Genomic DNA, 21,898 nt, shown 5'->3' on the forward strand with positions numbered 1-21,898 from the left:
CATTCAGTTGATGATTACGTCTCTTTCAAATAAACATGTTCTATAAGCATTTTATAGTGTACAATTGAATACACTTGATTAGGAATTACCCCACTGAATGTAATTATAGGGAAAAGTGACACCCACTTTCCGTGGAGCAAAGTTGTGGCATGTCTGTTGTGTAGATTCAGCAAGTCGCAAGAAGTCCCACCCACAGGAAAGCGCCCGTCATGCCGTGCAGGCTTCATGTTTCACAAAAGAGGAAGCCGTCTGAAGAACACAACCGAACTTGGTATGCTGCTATTTTCATCTTTTTATTAGAAATTCTCAATTCTGTTACACATAGATCAGAAAATGTCTGCTTTAGGATTGTGTGTGCGTGTGAGAGAGATTTGGGGACAAATAAAGAGTCTCAGCAATCCTGAGTTCAAGCATGAACTTGTCTCACCAATGTTCTGAGCGGCATGCAGGTCGCCGGATTTAGAATTTTTGAACACGTGACGTGAAGCTTACAAAATGTGTTATTGGATTGCTGCACAAACACCAGGAATAATTTACTCTCATTTAGCAAGGTTGACCTTCAACTCTTTGTATTAAATCTGCAGCCTTTTTATTAGGTACACCTATACATCTCTATGACCATGACATGACTAAATGTAAAATAGTGTGGATAATAATACTTCAGTAAATAATGAATTATTTATTGGCAAATAAATTATAATCAATTTACCAATCATTCTAAAAAACGGTCTTATCCAATATTTTTTTTCATTTTATTTATGAAACAAAAATGCTGTTTTTTAACATTAATATATTTATTGTATCATCTATAATAAAGTCATAAAAAAATTATTTTATGTGATAAAAAAGATAAAATTACTTTAATTCAGCAATATAAGGGCAGAAATATGCTATATTAGCGCAACGCATATTAGTCTTGATAAAATACATGGATGGCTTGAATGAAAAACCTTTGCCCTCCTTGTTTCTCTCAGTGTGGTCCATTCCAGTGACCCCTGACATCAAACTTATTAATTTTGTGTATGATGTATTGGGTTATGCAATATTAGGACTGTTGCGTAACTTTCCCGTTGTATCTAGTTTCCTGTTACTTAGACAACAAAATAGCACTTCCAGGCGTGCTGTGCCCAAAGATAAGAAATGTTCTCCCCAGCTGCGTGGCTGCATGCCATGTATGGCGTTATTTACTTTGCGTCCTTTTAAAAGCGATGAAATACATACTGGTGCTTTACATTGGAAGGTAAAGCTCAAGGAAAATTAACGCAAAGTTACATACTACTGCACACACCCAAGGAATTGTATATTGCCATCGTCATTTGTTTCTATGCAACCAACAAACGTTTAAATCTTACAAAACCATCTTTGTTTCTCTTCCAGCGATGACAATGCGGCACTTCTTTCTCCTCCTGCTTCCTTGTATTAAGGTGTGTGGCGTTCAGGGCGCTTCAGATTTCAGAATCTGTGCCTTCAACCTTCAACATTTTGGGGAATCCAAAACCAAGAAACAGGATGTCATGCAGATGTATGCTAAGGTAAACCATGCATGGGCTTCACATTACACTTTCACTGACGTTCATAGTTTTGAACAGTCTGGTGCCTCCACTCCATTATATTTTAGATTGACATTGACCTTTGGTGCCCTTATCATGGTCTAAGGCGCTTTTAACATCTGATTAAAGTGCTTATTATCCATATCTGTAATATCTGGGTGTCGCTTCAAGGCAATTATTTCTTTGACCACCTCTTGCAGATCATAACGCGGTGCGATGTGAGTCTGCTTCAGGAAGTGAGAGACAACAAAGAAAAAGCTTTGCCCCAGTTGCTCGAGCATATTAACAAGTGATTGAATCATTACACACACACACCTATGCATACACACAGATGTTTGGATCAACATTTCGACCCTGTTTTCAGCTATGACCGTAGTCATACGTATAAAGCCGTGGCGAGTGAGAGGTTGGGCCGATCTGAAACATACCAGGAGCAGTATGTGTTTGTCTACAGGTGAGCAACACAAATAACACAATTTTTATACAGCTGAGTGTAATGTACCAAATGTCACACAAGTGCCATGTGTGCAGGGCTGATACAGTGTCAGTGACGGGCCAGTATCAGTACCCTGACAGTAGGCCAGGAGATGTTGATGCCTTCTCCAGAGAGCCGTTTGTGGTCCGCTTCAAAGCTCCCAAGACAGGTCTGCCTCCAGGAAAAAAAAAAAATTATCTGAAAAATATGTGTCTGTTCTCTTACACCACTTGTGTCTTCAGCGATCAAGGAGTTTGTCCTCATCCCGCAACACACCAGTCCGGCTAACGTCTCAAGGGAGCTTGATGCACTTTATGATGTTCTGCAACATGTGAGGAGGATGTGGAAAACTGAGGTAAGTGGTCACTTTCATCCATCCATCCATCCGTCCGTCCGTCCCTCCGTCCATCCATCCATCCATCCATCCATCCATCCATCCATCCATCCATCCATCCATCCATCCATCCATCCATCCATCCATCCATCCATCCATCCATAATTTTCTGCATTTAACAGAATATAATGCTTCTTGGGGACTTCAATGCCGATTGTGCCTACCTTTCCAAGAGGAGTCGCGGGAAATTACGCTTGTTCCAAGACAAGAGTCTGTCGTGGTTGATGCCGGAGAAGACTGACACCACCGTTCGAGAGAGCACATCCTGCGCCTATGACAGGTAAATGTACTACAAGTGTATATGCTAATTATCACGTTTTAATGAAATGATGGTAATTAATTGCGTTCCTTTCCTTTGTGCCTCCTCAGAATGGTTGTGCACGGTGAAGCGTTTGCCAAGGCGGTTGTACCCTTTTCGGCAAAGCCATTTAACTTTCAAATGGAATATCGTCTCTCAGAAGAAGAGGTAACCAACCGGTTGTGCGTTTTTAAATTGAATGTGAATTTTTCACTCATAATACAGTACTATCTACAAATTTGAGTCAAACTAGAAGATTACACTGGTCAACAAATGTTGTACTTGTTGTTCAGTGTTTTTTCTTTCCAACTCAGGCACTCAAGGTGAGTGACCATTACCCCATTGAAGTCCTCCTGAAGAATTGCGCATCAACAGTGTCCTTTAGCATCTTCATTATCTCACTTCTTCTATTCATCAGCAGGTAAATCAATCCTAGTTGGTTTCTGGTAAAACACGGTAAACCGTCTGACCTCACAGAAATTCTTGATTTCTTGCTATGACGTCAATGCCGGAAGTGTGAGCTTTTTTTTTTGTCTTCTTATTTACCAAGCAGGATTGGGAACTTTCAGACTTTAATAGTGTGACACTGTCTTTTTACAGCAGTCAAAACAAGGCTCATGGTAATATGGTATGAGCAGTGTTATTTATAAGTTTCTTAAAATATGTATGGAGTAAAATCATAGAATTTATATGATGTATTGTAATCACATTACTCATGAAATGTACACTAATTGCTTTTTTATTCAAAATGTTTTTTAATCCAGTAGTTAAATGTAAAGCTTAAGATGTGCGTTATGCACCGGTTGTCTTTCACATTGGAAGGATTCACTTTAAAGCAATGTTTGCTTTGTGTTTGTATATCCATACACTATATCCATAGAAATCAATAAACAAGATTGCTTATAAATGTTCAGAGGTTGCACAGTTTTGCTAGAGTACATGAAAATACACAGAAATGATTCAGAGGTTTGCAGATCGCCAACATATCAGGTTAACCTGCTCGGGAAACGAGGAAAGAAGCAAAGGTAAATCAGAAGCATATGAAGTTTTGTACTGAACTAAAAAAAAAATTATACAAGTTTTCATGAAGGTTTCAAGATGAAGGTTTCAAGATTACAATTATGCATCATTTACAAAATTTCTCCAATGTGCATATGGAGATATTACAATAGAAAATAAAGATCAAGCCTTCACTATATTAACACAGTGTTGAGTCACTGAATACATACTTGCTTATAACCAAAACTAGATTAAAACTCATTGTTTATTCTTTTTTTTGTTTTATTTAATGATTTATGTACTTGTTTATTTTCGATACAGCATGATTTATATTTATGTCTCCATTAAAAAGAAGACAATGCTCGATAACTAAATTCAAATTAATGAGGCAAAACAAGATTACTTTAATTTACCAGTTGTGTTCTGTTCTACTTTTCGAGAATTATCAACACGTATTCGTGTGGGCACTCGTGATAGGACAAAGAGATTTGGAGGTTGTAATTTTTTTTTTTTTTTTAAAAAGTAAAAAAAATATCGAGGTAGATTTGGTGTCAAAAGTTTTGTACTTGAAAAAACAAAACTCGTACTTGAAAATATAAAACTTGAATCTGAAAATAAACGTGCTAATCTTAAAACTTTAAAAATAAAACAATGTATTCCAGATAAAAACACTTGTTTGAAAGTTTTTTCGAGTTGAAAACAGTTTTGCTTGGCCTTGGTAATTTTTGGGAATAAACTATTATCAGGTTTCACCTCAATTTATTCAGGTACACTGAATGACAAAGTGATGTTGTTACTCAGTGTTAAGAAAGAAAGAGATGGAGAAAAAGTGTGGATGTTTTGTGTTTATCGTGAAGTGTTATAAAATGTTATAGGTTCGAAGAAAAAAAAAAAGATTGTTGAAAGCCATTTGGTTTATTGAAACATGATTTGTTTGTAATTGATATATGCATGTCGAAGTTATGATCAATGTTGATACCAAAGAGTTAAGGTAACTGATACTAGATAAGCTACTTCTCAGTTGGAAAAGAGGGATGTGGTAGATTGGATCGACCATTCGGTGCTCGACTGTGTTGGTCTGTCTGTATTGGGCGTCGGTGACGTCATGACTGAGCAGGCAGTAAAGATCGGCTCGTATTGCATCCTTGCCTCCGTGTGTTATTGAAACAACCAATAAGCAACCCACGATTAGTGACAACACTACAACAGTGCATCAGAGCGTAAAACCACAACAGGGTCAATCAAAGGGTTAATTAAGGCGGGGCTTGTGACGTGTGATAACGAAACCTAAATATTTCCGGCCTACTTGAAATATCTCGATGAAAAACAAGTAAGTTACTCCTTATACTAGTGTGTTCGATTTGACGCATTTCATTTACTAGCTTGCTCGAAGAAGTATGCAGTCTTCTGGTGTTTTCAGCTGTTGTGCTAGATTTGGTTCCCTCGTGAGACTTTGTTCCCACTGCCGCTGGAGCGACACTATGGCGTACGGTGTTGTTTACAATAAAAACATGAAGAACTCACAGTTGCGTTTGTCAATTTTAATTTTTAGAAATGATTATTCTCATTTGATGTCTTTTAAGTTCATTCGCATTCTGCCGTTGAAGCGGGGTGCTTTTTAGTACCATTACATGCTACAAGAAATATATATTACCTAAGTGTGATCATCATTTATCCAACCATTTGATTACTCGGGTATTTTCAAACCAAATTAATATTGCTGCATTTATCAATTTGCCTTAAAATGACAGCGCAATATAATTAAAGAGCTCACGTAATTATATCGTTGCTTTCTGGTGATAATTTAAGTCAAGACTTGAGACACGCATATTTCTCATCAAACGACGAGACACTTCTTAATGTTGATTTACAACAGCAAAAACCTTTTTGACGAACGCCCTCAAAAAAACTATGCTTTTCTATAGCTACTGACGAATACTAAATACATTTCTCCACTGTTCTGTTGATACGGCTGCAGAAATGAGCTTTAGCAAGTTCAACGTGCAAGTTACCCTTCACGGCTAAGAAACACGAGTTCACTTTTCTTTTTTTGGGGGGTGTAGATAATTGCATGATTGTGTATTGTGCTAAAAGAATGTCCCGCACGGCTACCGTAGCTGAGACGAAGAAGCTGCTCTCGCTCCCCGGATGTAACGCAACCAAGTGATATATTTTGTCCTCTGAATCCTCGTGTGAGTTTATTAAACTGCTGTCCTCTAAACGTATGGTGCTTGCTTCGACGCACATAACGACATGGTGTCAGAAGACGTCTCGGACCTGCCCTCTGTGTATTGAGTGGTGTTTTTTTTCTTCGCCGTGCTCCGAAGTGCGAGGGGAATTAAGTGAAGGCTGACTATGGCGGAAGGATTTCGCAGGCCAGACCCTCTTGTTTTTGAAGGAGACGTTGCCGAGAATTGGCGTATTTTTGAAAGTGAATATGACATTTTTATCGAGGCTGCACACGCGGATAAACCTGCCAAGACAAAAGCGTACATCCTCCTCAACCTTGCAGGAGCAGAAGCCATTGAACGGGAGCGTTCATTTGTATACGCTGCGGAAGTTAGAGCGCCAGGAGAAAATGGAGCCGTTATGGTCCCGGCCGAGTCTCGGGAAGACCCCACGTGTCTCAAGCGAAAATTTCGAGAAATGTGCAATCCACAACACAACAAGACGATGGAAAGGCACAAGTTTCACACTCGAAATCAGAAGCAAGGTGAGACTATTGAATCTTTCATCAGTGATTTGAAGATAAAAGCAAAGAGTTGCCACTTTGCAGAGCTCACGGACGAATTGATTTGTGATAGAATCGTGTGTGGCATCAACAACGACAGTATAAGAAAGGCTCTGCTACGCGATAGTGACTTGACCCTCGCTAAGGCAATTTCTATCTGCCGTATTTATGAAATGACCGAGGAAAACACAAAAGCATTAACTCTGCAAGTAAACCCTGTGGATGCGCTACAACAAAGCTCCAATAGAGGACTGTACAGGTCAAGAAATAAGAAAGCAAATCAATATGATTCAAAGAACATCACTACTTGTGATCATTGTGGAGGCAGCCACCCAGCGCAAAGGGATAGATGTCCAGCGTTTGGCTTGAAATGTCACAAATGTGGAAAGATGAATCATTTCAAGGATTGCTGCAAGTCAAAGCCAGCGTATCACAACACAGAAAGAAAGAGTTTCACAAAGAAAAGCTCCACTAGAAGACCAGTGTATCACGTGAAGGTCGAGCAAGAGAAAGAATACACCGCTGATGATGATACATACTATGTAGATGGAATTTCTGTGGACACTATCAGTGCACATATGAAAAATAGAGATGAAGGCTTTGTCACTCTGCATGTGCACGGGAAACCCATCGAAATGAAGATTGACACCGGAGCGAAATGTAATGTAATGGCTAAGGACATGTTTGTACAACTCTCTGAGGGGAACATTATTCCCTGTGGCAAGTCTACAAATCTAGTGGCTTATGGCGGCAGCAAGATCGAAACTGCAGGTCTTGTCTCACTGTCATGCTACTTGGATGAACAGCAACACACGCTACCCTTCTTCCTCGTGGAGCGTGATGTTATTCCACTTTTGGGATTTCGTGCATGTATGCGTCTCGGACTTGTCACATTCAGCCCTCACGTCCACCAGGTCGGCACGGAGACTATTACAGACTTTGTCAAAAATATCAAAGAGAAATACAAAGATGTGTTCAGCGATGAATTAGGAGAACTGCCAATCACCTACTCCATGGTAGTAGATCCAGCTGTACGGCCAGTCGTGCGTCCAGCGCACCGTGTCCCCTTGGCGATGCAGGCCCGCGTTAAAGCTGAACTTGATAACATGACAAGCAAAGGAGTCATCTGCCCCGTCTCTGAGCCCACGGACTGGGTTTCATCGATGGTAGCAGCACACAAGAAAGACAAAGAAGAGATACGACTGTGCATCAACCCAAAAGACTTGAACAATGCTTTAAAGAGTCCCCACTATCCGATGCGTAGTGTGGAAGACGTAGCCAGCAAAATGTCAGGTGCCACCCTGTTTTCGGTGCTTGATGCCAAGAACTCCTTTTGGCAAATAAAGCTAGATCAAAAGTCATCCATGTTGACAACATTCAGCACACCTTTTGGGCGCTACCGATTTCTCCGCATGCCATTTGGCATCAACTCAGCAAGTGAAGTTTTCCAAAGCTCAATGGAACAACTGTTTGCCGGTTACCCATGTGCTGTCATAGTCGATGACATCATTGTGGGAGGTCGCGATGCTGCAGAACATGATGCTAATCTGAAGAAAATATTGGATCGTGCACAAGAGATCAAACTTAGACTCAACTCTCAAAAGTGCAAGTTTCGGCTCGACCAAGTCTGCTATGTTGGTCACATATTCACAAAAGAAGGTCTGAAAGCCGATCCAACGAAGACAGAAGCCATCACGGAGATGCCGGTCCCGCAAGATGCCCTAGCTGTGCAACGATTCCTGGGCATGGTGAACTACTTGGGGAAGTTTATCCCAAATCTCAGCGACATTGCAGCACCACTCAGGCAGCTCACTCACAAAGACGCTGCATGGTGCTGGCTCCCCCAACACCAACAGGCATTTGAGGAATTGAAGTCATGTCTATCCAGCTCACCTGTCCTTTCTTATTTTGATGTAGGGAAACCTGTGATGCTAACATGTGATGCATCCCGTTATGGGTTGGGTGCAGCATGTTTACAAGATGGAAAGCCAATTGCGTATGCATCTCGCACATTGTCAGATACAGAAACCCGTTATGCGCAAATTGAAAAAGAACTCCTTGCTGTTGTTTTTGCATGCACTAAGTTTAAGGACTACATCTATGGCAAGCACACTGTCATTGAAACAGACCACCAACCTCTGGTCACTATACTGAAGAAGCCGATCCTCACAGCTCCAGCTCGTCTGCAGAGGATGCTACTTCGTCTACAAGCTTTTGACATCACCTTGGTTTATAAAAAGGGCAAGCAAATGTACCTTTCCGACACCCTGTCAAGAGCCCCAAACGGTAAAGTTTCTGAATTATCTAGTGCTCACAGCTCGTTTGAAGTCATGTCAGTCAGTTTTATCTCGACAGCCAGGCTTGAAGAGCTGAGAACACACACTGCCAGTGACCAAGTGCTTCAAACTCTTAGCAATGTGATCCAGAATGGATGGCCTAACAAAGAACGTCAGGCACCGCTCTCTGTCCGCCCATACTTTCCATACAGAGACGAGTTGGTAGTGGAAGAAGGTATTGTTGTTAAAGGACACAGACCTGTCATACCAATCTCACTGCAACAAGAGTACATCCAAATTATGCATAGAGGTCACCCAGGCCTTGAATCAACTAAATGTAGAGCCAGAAGTACAGTGTTTTGGCCCAACATGAACACGGACATCACAAAAGTACTACTGTCTTGTGCTGTATGCAATAGCACACGACCACACCAGCAAAAGGAACCGCTGAAAGCTCATCCTGTCCCTACCCTGCCATGGTCTACGGTCGCAACGGACATTTTTGAATGGCATGGTCAACAGTATTCAGTCCTTGTAGACTCTTACTCGGGATGGTTCGAAATTGATCTGCTTCGTGATTTGTCTTCAGCTACAGTGATAAAAAAGCTTAAGAGACATTTTTCTGTTCATGGAGCACCCCATACACTGATTTCTGATAATGGCAGACAATACACTAGCCAACGATTCCGCGACTTTTCCAAACAGTGGGACATTACGCACGTTACCAGCAGTCCCGGATACCCGCAGTCGAATGGATTAGCCGAGCGTGCCGTCCGCAGTGCCAAACAGCTCATGGAAAAGTCACACCGAGATGGAACGGATGTTTTTCTCAACCTGCTCAACCTCAGGAACATTCCTCGAGACAACACGCTTGGATCACCTGCACAGCGTCTCATGTCTCGCCAGACACGTTCTACCTTTCCTGTCAACAACACTCTGCTTGTGCCTACAATGAAGGATGCAGGACAAGTTTCTACTCAGCTTCAAAGGAAAAGACTTGTTCAAAAGCAGTACTATGATGCAACAAGTTGCCCTCTGGTGCCACTTGTGAGGGGACAAATTGTCCGGTTACAGACTGCAGAGGGATATGACCGCCTCGGGAAAGTGGTTCAGGCTTGCAAAGAGCCGCGCTCCTACATCGTTGAATCCAACGGAGGCATCTACAGGAGGAATCGCCGTCACATCCTTCCTGTTGCTGAACCAACCCCACCTTTGCACGCCGACTCTGACCATCACTCTCAACCACCGGTTCCGAGTCCGCCGGACCCTCTTCTATCCAGTCCACATGCCCGACCGTCTCACTTCTCTCAACCATCTGCTCACTACTCCACCAATGAGCAATCGACAACATCTCCAGCTGACGTGCCCACCCGAGTGTCACGCGATTGTTCTGCTTATGTGACTCGCTCAGGTCGGATTTCTAAGCCGAATCCGAAGTACAAGGATTGAACTGCATGTTTGTTAGTTGCGTTTTGAAAGAAAAAAGTTAAGCTCTAAGGTTGTTTACATACTTGTTATTATTACCAAGTGTACCTTCGTGCATTTCCAAGAAGAACAATTTGTTGATTCAGTAAGTTTTATGCTGCCAGTTTTACGCAGACTTGTTTATTTGTAGACTGTCACGTCACGTTTGGATATTACAGTTTTTTAGTTGATAATATTTTTTATATAGGCAATGTTCTAAAAGGAGAGGATGTAGATAATTGCATGATTGTGTATTGTGCTAAAAGAATGTCCCGCACGGCTACCGTAGCTGAGACGAAGAAGCTGCTCTCGCTCCCCGGATGTAACGCAACCAAGTGATATATTTTGTCCTCTGAATCCTCGTGTGAGTTTATTAAACTGCTGTCCTCTAAACGTATGGTGCTTGCTTCGACGCACATAACGACAGGGGGGAAACGGACAAAAGTTGCACAAAATGAAATCATACCCAGTCGTTTTGATAAGGACTCATTGTAAGTATATAAAGAAGAGTCACTCACCGTTGTCCTGCGTGTGTTCAAATAAGCGTAAGCGCGTGTAATGAACATTATTCGCCAGTATAATGAGTGGATGAGCAGATTTAACGTCATTGTGATGTCATTATTTTCTGTTACGCCCCCCCCCCCCCCTAGCAAGAAGAAAACTATTCGCGCCCCCCCCTTCCCCACCGTGACTATCCTAACTTGTCTTGTAAGTCGTAAAATGTTGCACTGTCGCAAACGTCACAGAAGTAACAATGAGAGCGCCACTGCCCCCTGCTGTGAAGATTCGCAATTACACTTTATTCTAGTACTGCCAAAAAAAAAGCCTGTTCCCCAGGGTCACACGCGCCCCCCCAGGAATAGCACCGCGCCCCCCAAAGGCGGTGTGTTGTCCTGCGAGTGAGAAGGCGAGTTTCAAAATAAATGTCTACAAATACATAATGGTATTGTTCTCTGAACATCTATGTCTTTGTTTAAAAAAGAAGTATATACAGATGTTGCATTTGAAAATGCCTTTGCACATGTAACTACCTTAAGAAATTTCACAATGCAGGTTTGAAAAAAGTTCCTCATGATCACTCCAACCATTCCAGTTCTGCAAATGGGAAGCTTAAATAAGAGCTAATGTAGCATTTCAAAGAAATACTTTTGAATTCCAGTTACCACCAGTTTGCCAGTCTTCTGTGGATTCTAATGCAATTTCACTTCTAGGAGGTATTAAAAGGGACTTTTATTAACTTTTAAAATGTTTTCTCATTTTCCAGATCCATCTGATTTGAAATCAGTTAACATTTTCAACCTGGAGAAAGCATCCGAAGCAGAATGGTGTTGGCAAATAAACTGAACCTACACCGTGTGCTGGTAAGATAAATTGACTAATTCATATTAGTATCAAGTTTTTCTATCCTTTATCAATGATTGATTTGAACACATGGGCTGTTTTGATTGGATAAGTTGAAAGATTACACAAAAACAACTGCAAGTGTACTTTTCCTCATTTCATTGAATCTCATTGTTTATACAGTACAGTGGTAACCTCTAAATATGCTAAAGCCCCTTCTACTGATGTCAAAATATTGCTCTGACGTGATGTGTAATCAAACCTGGTTCTAGAACGGACTTCTGCAGCTGAGGCATGGAACAGATGCATTGAACTCCAGGGGTATTATATTGAAACATAAGATCAGCCTCTTGTTCAGGGCACAAACGTTTGGGACACCCCTCGTGTATCTTTGGCTTCATTTTCAAACCTGATCTTGTCGGATCATTGGGCCTCATTGACTGGTAAACATGTTATGTTCATCGTCTGCACAAAAGGTCAGGTCACAATAACTCCTGACAATTTTCTTCTCATGACCATCCCTATGTCTGCACTGTGGCTCAGGTGCAGAAAAAGTAGCTTGATATGAAGGTAGATACAAATGAAAGAATATTGGAAAAATGAGGAAAACCACCTGATCTCACTCCACAAATTGCTGTCATATGTGAATGGAACGCTGGTAAAATTGTTGACATTCATCTGTCACCTACATATAATTTTGTATTTGTTCCTTTTTTTTAAATATTAATAAAAACTAGCAGCTTCGATTATTATCATTATGGATAAGCTTTTGGCTTTTGATAAATGTAGTTTCATGTCGCGCCTTACATCTAACAATGGGACAACCATAAAGACTGTGAAAACAGTAAATTAAACCACAAATTAATATACATTATTAATATTTAAATACAGCAGTAGAGCAATAACAACAAAGTCAATAGATTGTGCAATTGGGGTAAAAGATGTTTTTTTTGTAGGGGTGGTGATCGCTATTCTTGCATACGCATGGTCTGACGAGGTGTTAAATTTGTTCACACAGTAAGAACAAATAAAATGTTGTATGCAGACTTTTGAAAAAAAAATTGGTAAATTTGTGCGGACGTAAATGCTGTGTGCGAATGAGGCCAATTCTTCTCAGATTACACAAGAGACAAGACACTGCCACAACTTGTGTGATTGGACAGCGCACTGGTTCTAGGTACTTGGTATTGTTGAGACGGGGATGGAATGGATTGCTCTGCTATTTCACATTTGAAACGAGTGGGGGCATTGAGACGAGGCGAGCGGCTATTTTTTTTTTTCTTTCCTCAAATGCAATCTCTTGTTAGTGGTTGACTTTTGCATTGCCCAGCTGATGATGTCATCAGACCGCAGGACATGGCTTCAGTAATCTATGTCCTTCATCTGCTCAAAATTGGGCATTATTACATTCAGAAAGACAGAATTATCGACACAGCCTATTTTATATAGTTCATTAGATTATTATATTTCATTAGATTGTGCCGTGCAGCAATTCTCGTCTGCAAAGCTCGAGTTGAGCTTCGACATGGCTCCAGGCCCACAGTTTCCGTTGCATGAATGACATTTAAAAGTTTTTGATATCACTAAATATTTCTGTTTCCATAATTTCTTATTTAATTCTAATCAGAAATGAAGGGTTAGGGTTGGTCAGTCCATTCTGTCAGTAGACAGTAAGATAAAAAAAAAAAGAAAAGAAAAGCAACAAAACAATTGTGGGTGTCTGATCTGTGTATAGTGAGTGGGTGTAAAAATGGCAATTTTTGCACTTTCTCTTTATTATTCCAGCTATAATACGCATCCTGTTGTCTCTCCATAGATCAGCCTGGTCATTGTCTTCAGATGTCATGCACTCAAATGTCATCAAACCCTCTATCCGCTCAATGACCAATTATGTTGTCCAAAGTGTCCAATTGGTAAGACAACAACCTTTAGCAGCTCCTTTTGCACCCTCGGTGTAGGAAGGAACGGTTCCGCAGGTCCTTCATTCACTCTGCTGTCAGACTTTACAACATGCGTGGCACCTGATACAATTAATGTGTTTCGTCTCTACTAGCGGCACTTGTGTTTGTCCTTGTCTGGTATTTACCCTTTTTTGAAATTTTGGCACTTGCTTTATTCTTGCACTCGTATTATTCTTGCACTCATATGCACTGCTGTGACAAGTGGATTTCCCCACTGTGGGATGAATAAAGTTCCATCAAATAAAATATCAATTTCGAGTTAGCTCCAAGATGATTGAAGTAACCGAAAGAGATGTATGAAAGTTTTCTGCAAATTGTGAGTAAAAAAAAACGTTGCCTTTGAAGCAAAGCTGCATGCTCAGCAGCTCCAAGATTTGAGTTATCTTTGCTGCACAAAATAAATACCGTATTTTCCACACTATTAGGCGCACTTAAAAACTTAAAACTTACTCAAAAAAAACAGTGCGCCTTACAATGCAGAGCGCCTTATATATGGATCAATTGATGAATTTGTTGATCCATACTGGTTGTACACAGCGCTCTGCCAAAACGTTTAGTACGACTAGTAAATTACAAGGTTGCATCGCTTCCCAGCATTACGGCAACCGTGGTCAGGGGGCGTCACTGATTAGCTGTTGTACCCGCGAAGCTATTTCATTTCAAAATAGGGTGTTCCGTTAATGTTTTCGAGTACGTTTACGGATCAATATCCAACGGAATCATAAATAAGGAGCACCAATGTGGTAAATCAGTCTTTAGTCTGTTCCCATCCTTTATAGGAGATAGTTTGAGAAACACAATTGTTTACAGAGGGCTGCCACGACACTTTGCTGAGGCTGATGGGAGTCTGCGAGCTGAAGCTCATGGGTGTTTTCCGGTGGTTAATGCTATAATGATAGCTGCTATACCCACGAGGCTATTTCATGTCAAAATAGGCTGTTCTGTTAATGTTTTGAGTAAATTTACAGATCGACATTGAAGGGAAACACAGGTAAGCAGTACCAATGTGTTCAATCGAACTTTAGTCAGTTTCGATCATTTTATAGGAGATGGTTTGAGAAACGCGATTGTTTACAGAGGGCTCATTGGTTATTGGCTAGTGGATGCAACCCTAGTCAACCTCAGTTTGTTGCAGTATAGCTTCTATTTTATGCGCCTTTTAATCCGGTGCGCCCTATATATGAAATAATTTCTAAAATATAAAATTCAATGCGGGTGCGCCTTATATAATCCAGTGCGCATTTTGGTGCGAAAAATACGGTACTCCAGTGAATGGCTTGTGATGTGATTTTGGTTTTCTATCCTTGTGGACATCTATGCATCTGTTCTTTGCAACAGGAAGTTACGTTAAGAGCGACTGCACCGAACGCGGCAGCACATCATGCCGGCCGTGCGTGACCGGAACCTACATGGATAGCCCGACTGGGCTCAAAAATTGCTTCCCATGCAAAAACTGCAATGCAGGTAAACCTCATGACACGTGTTCCACAACCTCAAACATATCCTGATTGGAAGACAAGCCTGTCATGCCTTTAGTGGCACGACTGAATTTCTTGATGCTGGAAAACAATCATCAACGCTCTACCTCCATTATTCCATTATGCTCCACAAGAAATTTTGCTAAATAATGCTAACGAGGTGCTACGGCAGCTACATGACCATTAGCATCAAACAATCTAGACACCCAGAGCTTGTGACATGTTTGCAAGTCAATTCAACCATGTAATATTCAAGGACACTTTCCCAAGATTTAACCAGTAAATAGCCTTTTCTTCATGAAGAAATAATACACTGTGTGCATTATAACATACTGTGGGCATAGAGAGAACTCCATCGCCCCCATGCAAGCTACTGGGCGACATGGTCACCCTGCTGGCACCTTCGCTCTGTCTTCAGTGTTGAACTGACTGTCCCGTAGGAGGCTGCTGTAGGGGAGGCCTAGGAGTCAAAGATCCTCAAATACTCTGGCATCAGATGCAGAACAGCATGAATGGAGCTCTCAGATGCATTTGGGGATTCAGTGTGGAGGGGAGCATACCTGGGATATTAGGTGGTGCCGATGAACACTCTGGAGGTGTTGAGGCTTGTCATTGAAACACCAAGGAATCCAACCATCTATTTTCTGTACCGCTTGACCCCACGGGGGGTCGTGGGCATGCTGGAGCCCGCCCAGCGGTCATCGGGCAGTAGGCGGGGGACACCCTGAACTGGTTGCTAGCCAATCGCAGGGCACACAGAGACGAATAACCATTCGCACTCGCACTCACCTAGGGACAATTTGGAATGCTGTATCAGCCAGGAATGCTGAATGAAACTGGAATGCCCGGAGAATACCCATGCAGGCATGGGAAGAACATGTAAACTCCACACAGGGAGGGCCGGAGGTGGAATCGAACCCGTGCCCTTTGAACTGCGAAGTTGATGTGCTAACCAGTGCTCCACTGTGCCGCCTTAATTGGAGGCCACTCTACTGACGTCAGTAAATCTGGTGGAAAGGAGTGACCCCCACCCCCAGCGTGGAAGCCTTAAAGGACTATAACAGCTTGTCCTACTGTTGAATAAAACTCTGGACTCATCCAGTGGCTACTGCAAACTGAGCAACTGGGAACCAATGAAAGACGCAACGACAGCCTGGAAGGACAGCTGGCATGACGAAATGACCCCAAATTGGCCTGGCCTGCCACAGGCTGGCTACTAGTAGCAGGAGGAAGCCGACACCATGTAGTGCACATGTTCCACGCTGCTACAGCTACAAAAACTATAAAAAAGAAGCTACCCTCAGATTCAGCTCGAGTGAGGGTGGAACACGACTCATTTGGCGGACAGCACGATAACAAACCCAGGAACAAAAATGGCTATAGGAACTCCACCAACTAAGCCAAACGCTCCAGAGATGAATCTGTGGCTGGGCTGAAGTAAAGTCTCTTAAGGATGGATCCATCATGGCAAGAGAAAGTGTTTGGCAGGTGTGGAGCTGGGTACACGCATCGACCACTTGTTCTAGTAAAGTCGAGTGGTGATCAGCAGCAGGGTCAAGCTCACAAACTGCACAACATCAGTCCCCCTCTTTCGGAGGAGGAGAAAGAACCAGACGCAAAAGTGGTTTGCAAGCTCAGTCCACTTCAACCCACTGTCAAGAAGAAGATCCAGGGACAAAGACCCTTAATTACCGCTGTAATTACCGATCCCTACATGAACCCACCGGATGCGCGAAAGGTACTGTGGAAATGGACAACATTTTTTTTTTTGGCAGAAGCGGATCATACCCAGTGTGGAGAAGAGCGGGAGGAGTCCTCATACCTACCCTAACCCTAACCCTAACCCTCATACCGACGGTAAAGAAATCTTCATCCATTCTGGAGAGAAGAATCGTGTCGGTCTTTAGGGTTTATAACATCAAGTGCTATTGTTGAATTTAACAGTGTTTCTTATCTGCTTACATTCCCTTGTTACTTTTCAGATTTTGTCCTCACAATTTCATAATTTCAATTTCTAGAACTTCAAAATTCATAAAATTCCCATAATCAGGCTGGTTTGCTTTTTATTTGCTTGCATTTTTTTCCCCTCACTTACCTTCTCTCTTTCTACATGTATTTGTCTCTGTCATCCAGTCTCCCACGTTCTCCTGCGCAGCTGAGGTACAAACAACATCCTTGCCCGCACAAAATATTGTGTTCACCGGCGTGGTATAAAATCAACAACATTATTATCACTTTATTTATGTTTGAATCTTACTTCAGATCTTTTACTCATCTTTAGGTACATCGATTATCCTGTTGTGTTTGCATCGTCCGATTTCATCTGGTTCCCACGGCCTTCCCTTGTTTGTCGTCACTTTAAATCATCTACGTAGGATCACGGAAACCACTCTGCTACAATTGTCTCATAATGACAGTAATATCTCGAAATACGTATCCTCCAAGAATTTGAGAACTGTTTCCTTACAGCAATTCTGTTCATCTGCAGTGCAACGAAAAAGCAATACACTAGCATAGCTCTTGTAGTACTGGGAGTTTTCCCACTCTATTGCAAAAACGATTGTTCTGTGAGATAAAAAAGATGGACCGTGAGCTTCATTAAGTCACTAAATAGATATTTTTATTAGCAAAAGCAGGTTTTCTTTGACAAACATGTAATTTTTCAAGTCATGAATGAAATGCTAGGAAAACATTTGGCCCGGGGTGAACCTAGATTGCCGAACCCTGGCCTAAGGTGACACTTCTCGGATATCGGGTCATACAATACACTACAATGGCGGCGTTTGATACGGTCACATCTCACGGCATTGTCGAGAGAATATCGAAACCAAGATACAGTAATGTCGTACCATTTATAGAAAAATGGCCAAATTTGCGAAAAGAGCAAATGATACATACTCAATACTACATGGGATTGTATTTCAGTTACAGAATGAATACAAATGAATTGTATTTAGAAAACTGCTGTTCAAAGATGCAGTACTTTGGACTTCAGCGCTCTGGACAAGTTTTAACCTCAATGATTGTATCATTTTGTGTAAGTTGGTTATATGTGTTATTCTCCCTTTCTGACATCGGATTGCTCACCTGTGTTTTTAGGATCTGGTCTAGAGATAAAATTGGAGTGTACCAGGGACTTAGACGCAATGTGCAAACCTCTGGACGGCTTCTACTGTGTGGACCAAGTTGCGGATGGGTGTATTGAAGCACGAAAACACAAAAACTGTCAACCAGGGCAATACATAAGCCAAAAAGGTTCATTTCCTACTAGCTGCTTGTACTTGTCCACAGCTTCATGAAACAAAAGAACGTACTGTGTTCTTGTTTGTAAACCTTTCTGTCACAACTCACTCGATACTCAATGATTCTTAAGACGCAGGGTGATTTTTCAAAAGCTATCAGATTTCGTACATAGGATGCGAGCTGCCTTTTGCCTCGTGCCAGGAGAGATGCCGGAGAATGCACTTGATTATAACATGATTGACATTTCCAGGAACGCCATTTTCGGACACCGTATGTAACGACTGCATCGGGGAAACGTTTTCAAATGGAACTATTACGTTTTGCCATCCACACAGAAAGTAAGTGAAGCTTCACATCAACGTCCTGATTCATTCAATGTGTCTTGAATTGGTTTTCAAAAATATACTTGTCGTTTCAGATGCGACTCCCAAAGATTGGTCAGAAGACCAGGAACTGCAACAACAGATGCTGAATGTTGGCAAAAACATTCTCGTGTGGCCAGCATAGTAATGTTTTTAGTTGCTCTAATTGTTGTCATTACTGGCTGTTGCTATATCTTTAGGAGGAAACAGACTGCAAAGGGTAAGTAGATAACATTATGATAAAAAAAATGGCACTGTAGTTTTACCAATTTAAAGTGTCCTTGGCTATTTTTATTTATTTATTTACAGAAATGCAACCAGAGCCGGCGCCCACACAAACATGTTGATCTGTATCCTTGCTGCTAATTGGCTTAGAGCTCTAAGAGCATCTCTAACCGCGCCTATCTCAGCCTCCTGCCACGCACCCAGTTCGTTTATGTCAGCAGAATCAGCAACATCTTTGATTCGTTTTCTTGTCATTTGTTATTCATTTGTTTGTTGGGAAACGTTTAAAGGAGACAAGGAGGGCTGGAATGGCGGCAGAGCAGGACGACGAGGCAAACTGACGAGCCGGCCAAAGTTTGTAAAAAGTTAGGAAAAGTACCAGCAGAAACCATTCTAAATATGTGCCAAAATTATTGGGAATTAGGTTACATTTCAAGATAGTGTGTTAAAGCATGTTGATTGTATGTTTTAATTCTTGGATTATTTTACGTTAATGTTATGTTAGGTGGCTCGGTGGTGTCATGATCGGGAATGGAGCAGGGTTTATTGAAGGGAAGGGAAGTGGGCAAACAAAGACACAGATGGGACAGAGACTCACGGACAGCAGACAGGCAAACAGAAGTCCACTCGGACACGGAACAGAACTGACCGTGAGCCCCCTCAAGACCGTAAATAGACGAGCAGGACAGGAACACTAGGCACAGACAGGTGACAACAGTAGACACCAACAAGGAGGAGCACACGATCAGAGTTTAAATACATGAGACAACATAAAGGTGACAGACATTACAGTAATGAAGGGGTATGGCTGAGGGAAGTTGCCGGCCGAGCGCACTCTGGCACGGGCGTGACAGGTGGCATACTGGTTAGCTTGTCCGCCTCGCAGTTAAGAGGGCGCGGGTTGCCCGATGACCGCTGCGATAGGCTCCAGCACGCCCACAACCCCCGTGGGGACAACACGGTACAGAAAATGGATGATATTATATTATGTTATGTGCCCGCTCTGCATCCATTGCAGCCTGGTCATCCTGGAAGGGGGATCCTCCCATCTGTGGTTTCTTCTCAAGGTTTCTCACTTTTACCCAGTAGGGGTTTTTGAGTTTTTCCTTGCCCTCCTGGGAGTTAAGATCAGGGGATGTTGAGAATGATTGTCAGTGATTTATCTTAATGGTGTGCTTATTTAAATTAATCCATCCTACATTGTGTTTTGTTTTTCCTGATACTCTTCCTCAAGTCATCCTGCTGATTTTTATTCCCGCTCAAACATGGTGAATAAAAATTCTTGAATCTTGAATTTTGAATTAAGGTTTTCCAAAGCAATGTTTTTTGTGTTTGTGTGTATGTGTTGAATCAGTGTGAAATTGAACAGTTCTTTATATCTTTTACATTATTATTTTTTGTGCATTTTTTGTTTTTAAATCAACCAATGCTTCTAATTGTTTATAAATAAAATAGCAATGTTTTTTTTACATATTGTTTAAACATTTTTCAATTGTATATATGTTATTACATTTGCTCAACTTCAAGGTTCTTCTATGAACCTATAAATCACTGCATGGGTTGGCGCCTTTTTCACATTTAAGACACGTTTAAAGACACATTTCTATGATATAGCCTTTAACTAACCTGTAGTGGCCGATTCGGCTGGAGTTTGTTAAATCTACCCCCCCCCCCCCCCCCCTCCCCTGGTTGGGTGGCACCCAAACTGACAGCGGCTATCTGGATTCTCATGGGCCAATTCAGGATGGGGGAACTGCAGTTGAACCTCCTCGAAGACACTGCCAGGACAATTGAGAGCCCTTCGCTCTGACTTGGACATTAACTTTTTTTCATTGATTTTCATATAATGTATTATCGTGCCCTCTCTCCATCCATTTCAACCTGGTGATCCTGAAAGGGGGATCCTTCCATCTGTGGTCCCTTCTCAAGGTTTCTCTTTTTCCCCTGGCAGGGTTTTTTTGAGTTTTTCCTTTCCGTTTTGGGAGCTTAAGATAAGGGGATGCTTTGAGAATAATTGTCAATTTTTGTCTATGTGAAGCCCTTTGAGACTGCTTGTGATTTAAGGCTATACAAATAAACTTGACTTGAATCAATAAACAATGCTAAACAACAATTTACTCAATTTAAAAAAAAAAAAAACGATGAGGATGATGATAAAACATATTGTCCCGAAGAGTGTATATTATTTAGTCGCAAACCTCCTACTTGAAAGATACTTTTATTTTTTTTATGCAAGTTGAGTGAGTGAGTTACGGAGTTAATATTACGGCGGTTGTCATTTTGATTGCGCTCTTGTCTTTAACAGAAAACTAAAATGTCAAATTTTATAAAGTAGTGATCAGACATCACAGTAGTGTATGGCATTACTGTTATATTATCTGTGTAATAAAAATCGTGTCTTGACATTTTAATAAGAATGCTTACTTATTTCAAAGTGCTTTCAGAGCCTTTTATCGGGAAAATATGGAAGACCAGGACAACCTAATGTTAAAAAAACGAAAACGGTGAAATTAGCTTTCACAATTGTACAACTATGGCCACAAAACTTCATCTTGGCACTGACCTTGGTCCTGTACAGCACATCGCTAATCTTCTCTATCAATAGTTGATTACTTGAGCTTTTTAATTGAAAAACACTTGATGAAAAATTAAAATATAATGGTAAACATCATGAGTACGCTTTGACCGATAGTCGAAGGACTGATAGTCGAAAAGTGGTAGGTCAGTTGATAATCATCTATCATACCATACCTCCTTTTCACGACAATATGAGAAATATTTAGCTAGATTATTCACGTTTGTATTACATACATGATGATTTGTATGACAAATACAGAGAAAGGCATTCAACAAAGAGACAACATTTTTATTGGAATCGGGTTAATCATTGTTGAAAACCTGTAACAGGATTTATTTGGAGCATAAAAATTAGGGCTGGTGAGTTTATCTGCCGTAACCATAGCGAATCGCACGAAACTGTCAAGCCGATTTCAACCAGCCATTTAATGACCAAACAGAGAAAATTCGCTTCAAATTAAAAGTTCTCCATACATGTGTTCATTGTTATCACTTGGAGATGATTTTATTTTGAAACGCAAATC

The 21,898-nt window shown here is 41.3% G+C and overlaps 2 protein-coding genes across 4 annotated transcripts; both read left to right on the top strand.

Annotated features, from left to right (window-relative positions):
* Positions 1-115: 115 nt before the first annotated feature.
* dnase1l1 (deoxyribonuclease I-like 1) lies at positions 116-3,628 on the top strand. Its single transcript, XM_061299677.1, has 9 exons — positions 116-271; positions 1,378-1,532; positions 1,751-1,839; positions 1,915-2,004; positions 2,082-2,194; positions 2,268-2,380; positions 2,542-2,699; positions 2,789-2,885; positions 3,032-3,628. Exons 1-9 carry the CDS (start codon positions 226-228, stop codon positions 3,140-3,142), a joined length of 972 nt encoding a protein of 323 aa, XP_061155661.1. The 5' UTR covers positions 116-225; the 3' UTR covers positions 3,143-3,628.
* Positions 3,629-3,775: 147 nt separating this feature from the next.
* Positions 3,776-20,942, top strand: LOC133168250 (tumor necrosis factor receptor superfamily member 14-like). 3 transcript variants are annotated; one of them, XM_061299709.1, is made up of 9 exons: positions 3,776-5,046; positions 11,452-11,548; positions 13,345-13,441; positions 14,828-14,953; positions 18,067-18,222; positions 18,461-18,548; positions 18,629-18,792; positions 18,882-18,922; positions 20,430-20,942. In XM_061299709.1, the coding sequence occupies exons 2-8, from the start codon at positions 11,510-11,512 to the stop codon at positions 18,917-18,919; spliced, it is 708 nt and encodes a 235-aa protein (XP_061155693.1). In that variant the 5' UTR covers positions 3,776-5,046; positions 11,452-11,509; the 3' UTR covers positions 18,920-18,922; positions 20,430-20,942. The 3 variants fall into 3 exon arrangements, with proteins under 3 accessions (XP_061155693.1, XP_061155686.1, XP_061155676.1); XM_061299702.1 differs by having other exon boundaries at positions 20,032-20,910; XM_061299692.1 differs by having other exon boundaries at positions 18,882-20,910.
* The last annotated feature ends 956 nt before the right edge of the window (positions 20,943-21,898 follow it).

This window comes from Syngnathus typhle, linkage group LG2 (assembly GCF_033458585.1).
Source record: "Syngnathus typhle isolate RoL2023-S1 ecotype Sweden linkage group LG2, RoL_Styp_1.0, whole genome shotgun sequence".
NCBI classification, from domain to species: domain Eukaryota; kingdom Metazoa; phylum Chordata; class Actinopteri; order Syngnathiformes; family Syngnathidae; genus Syngnathus; species Syngnathus typhle.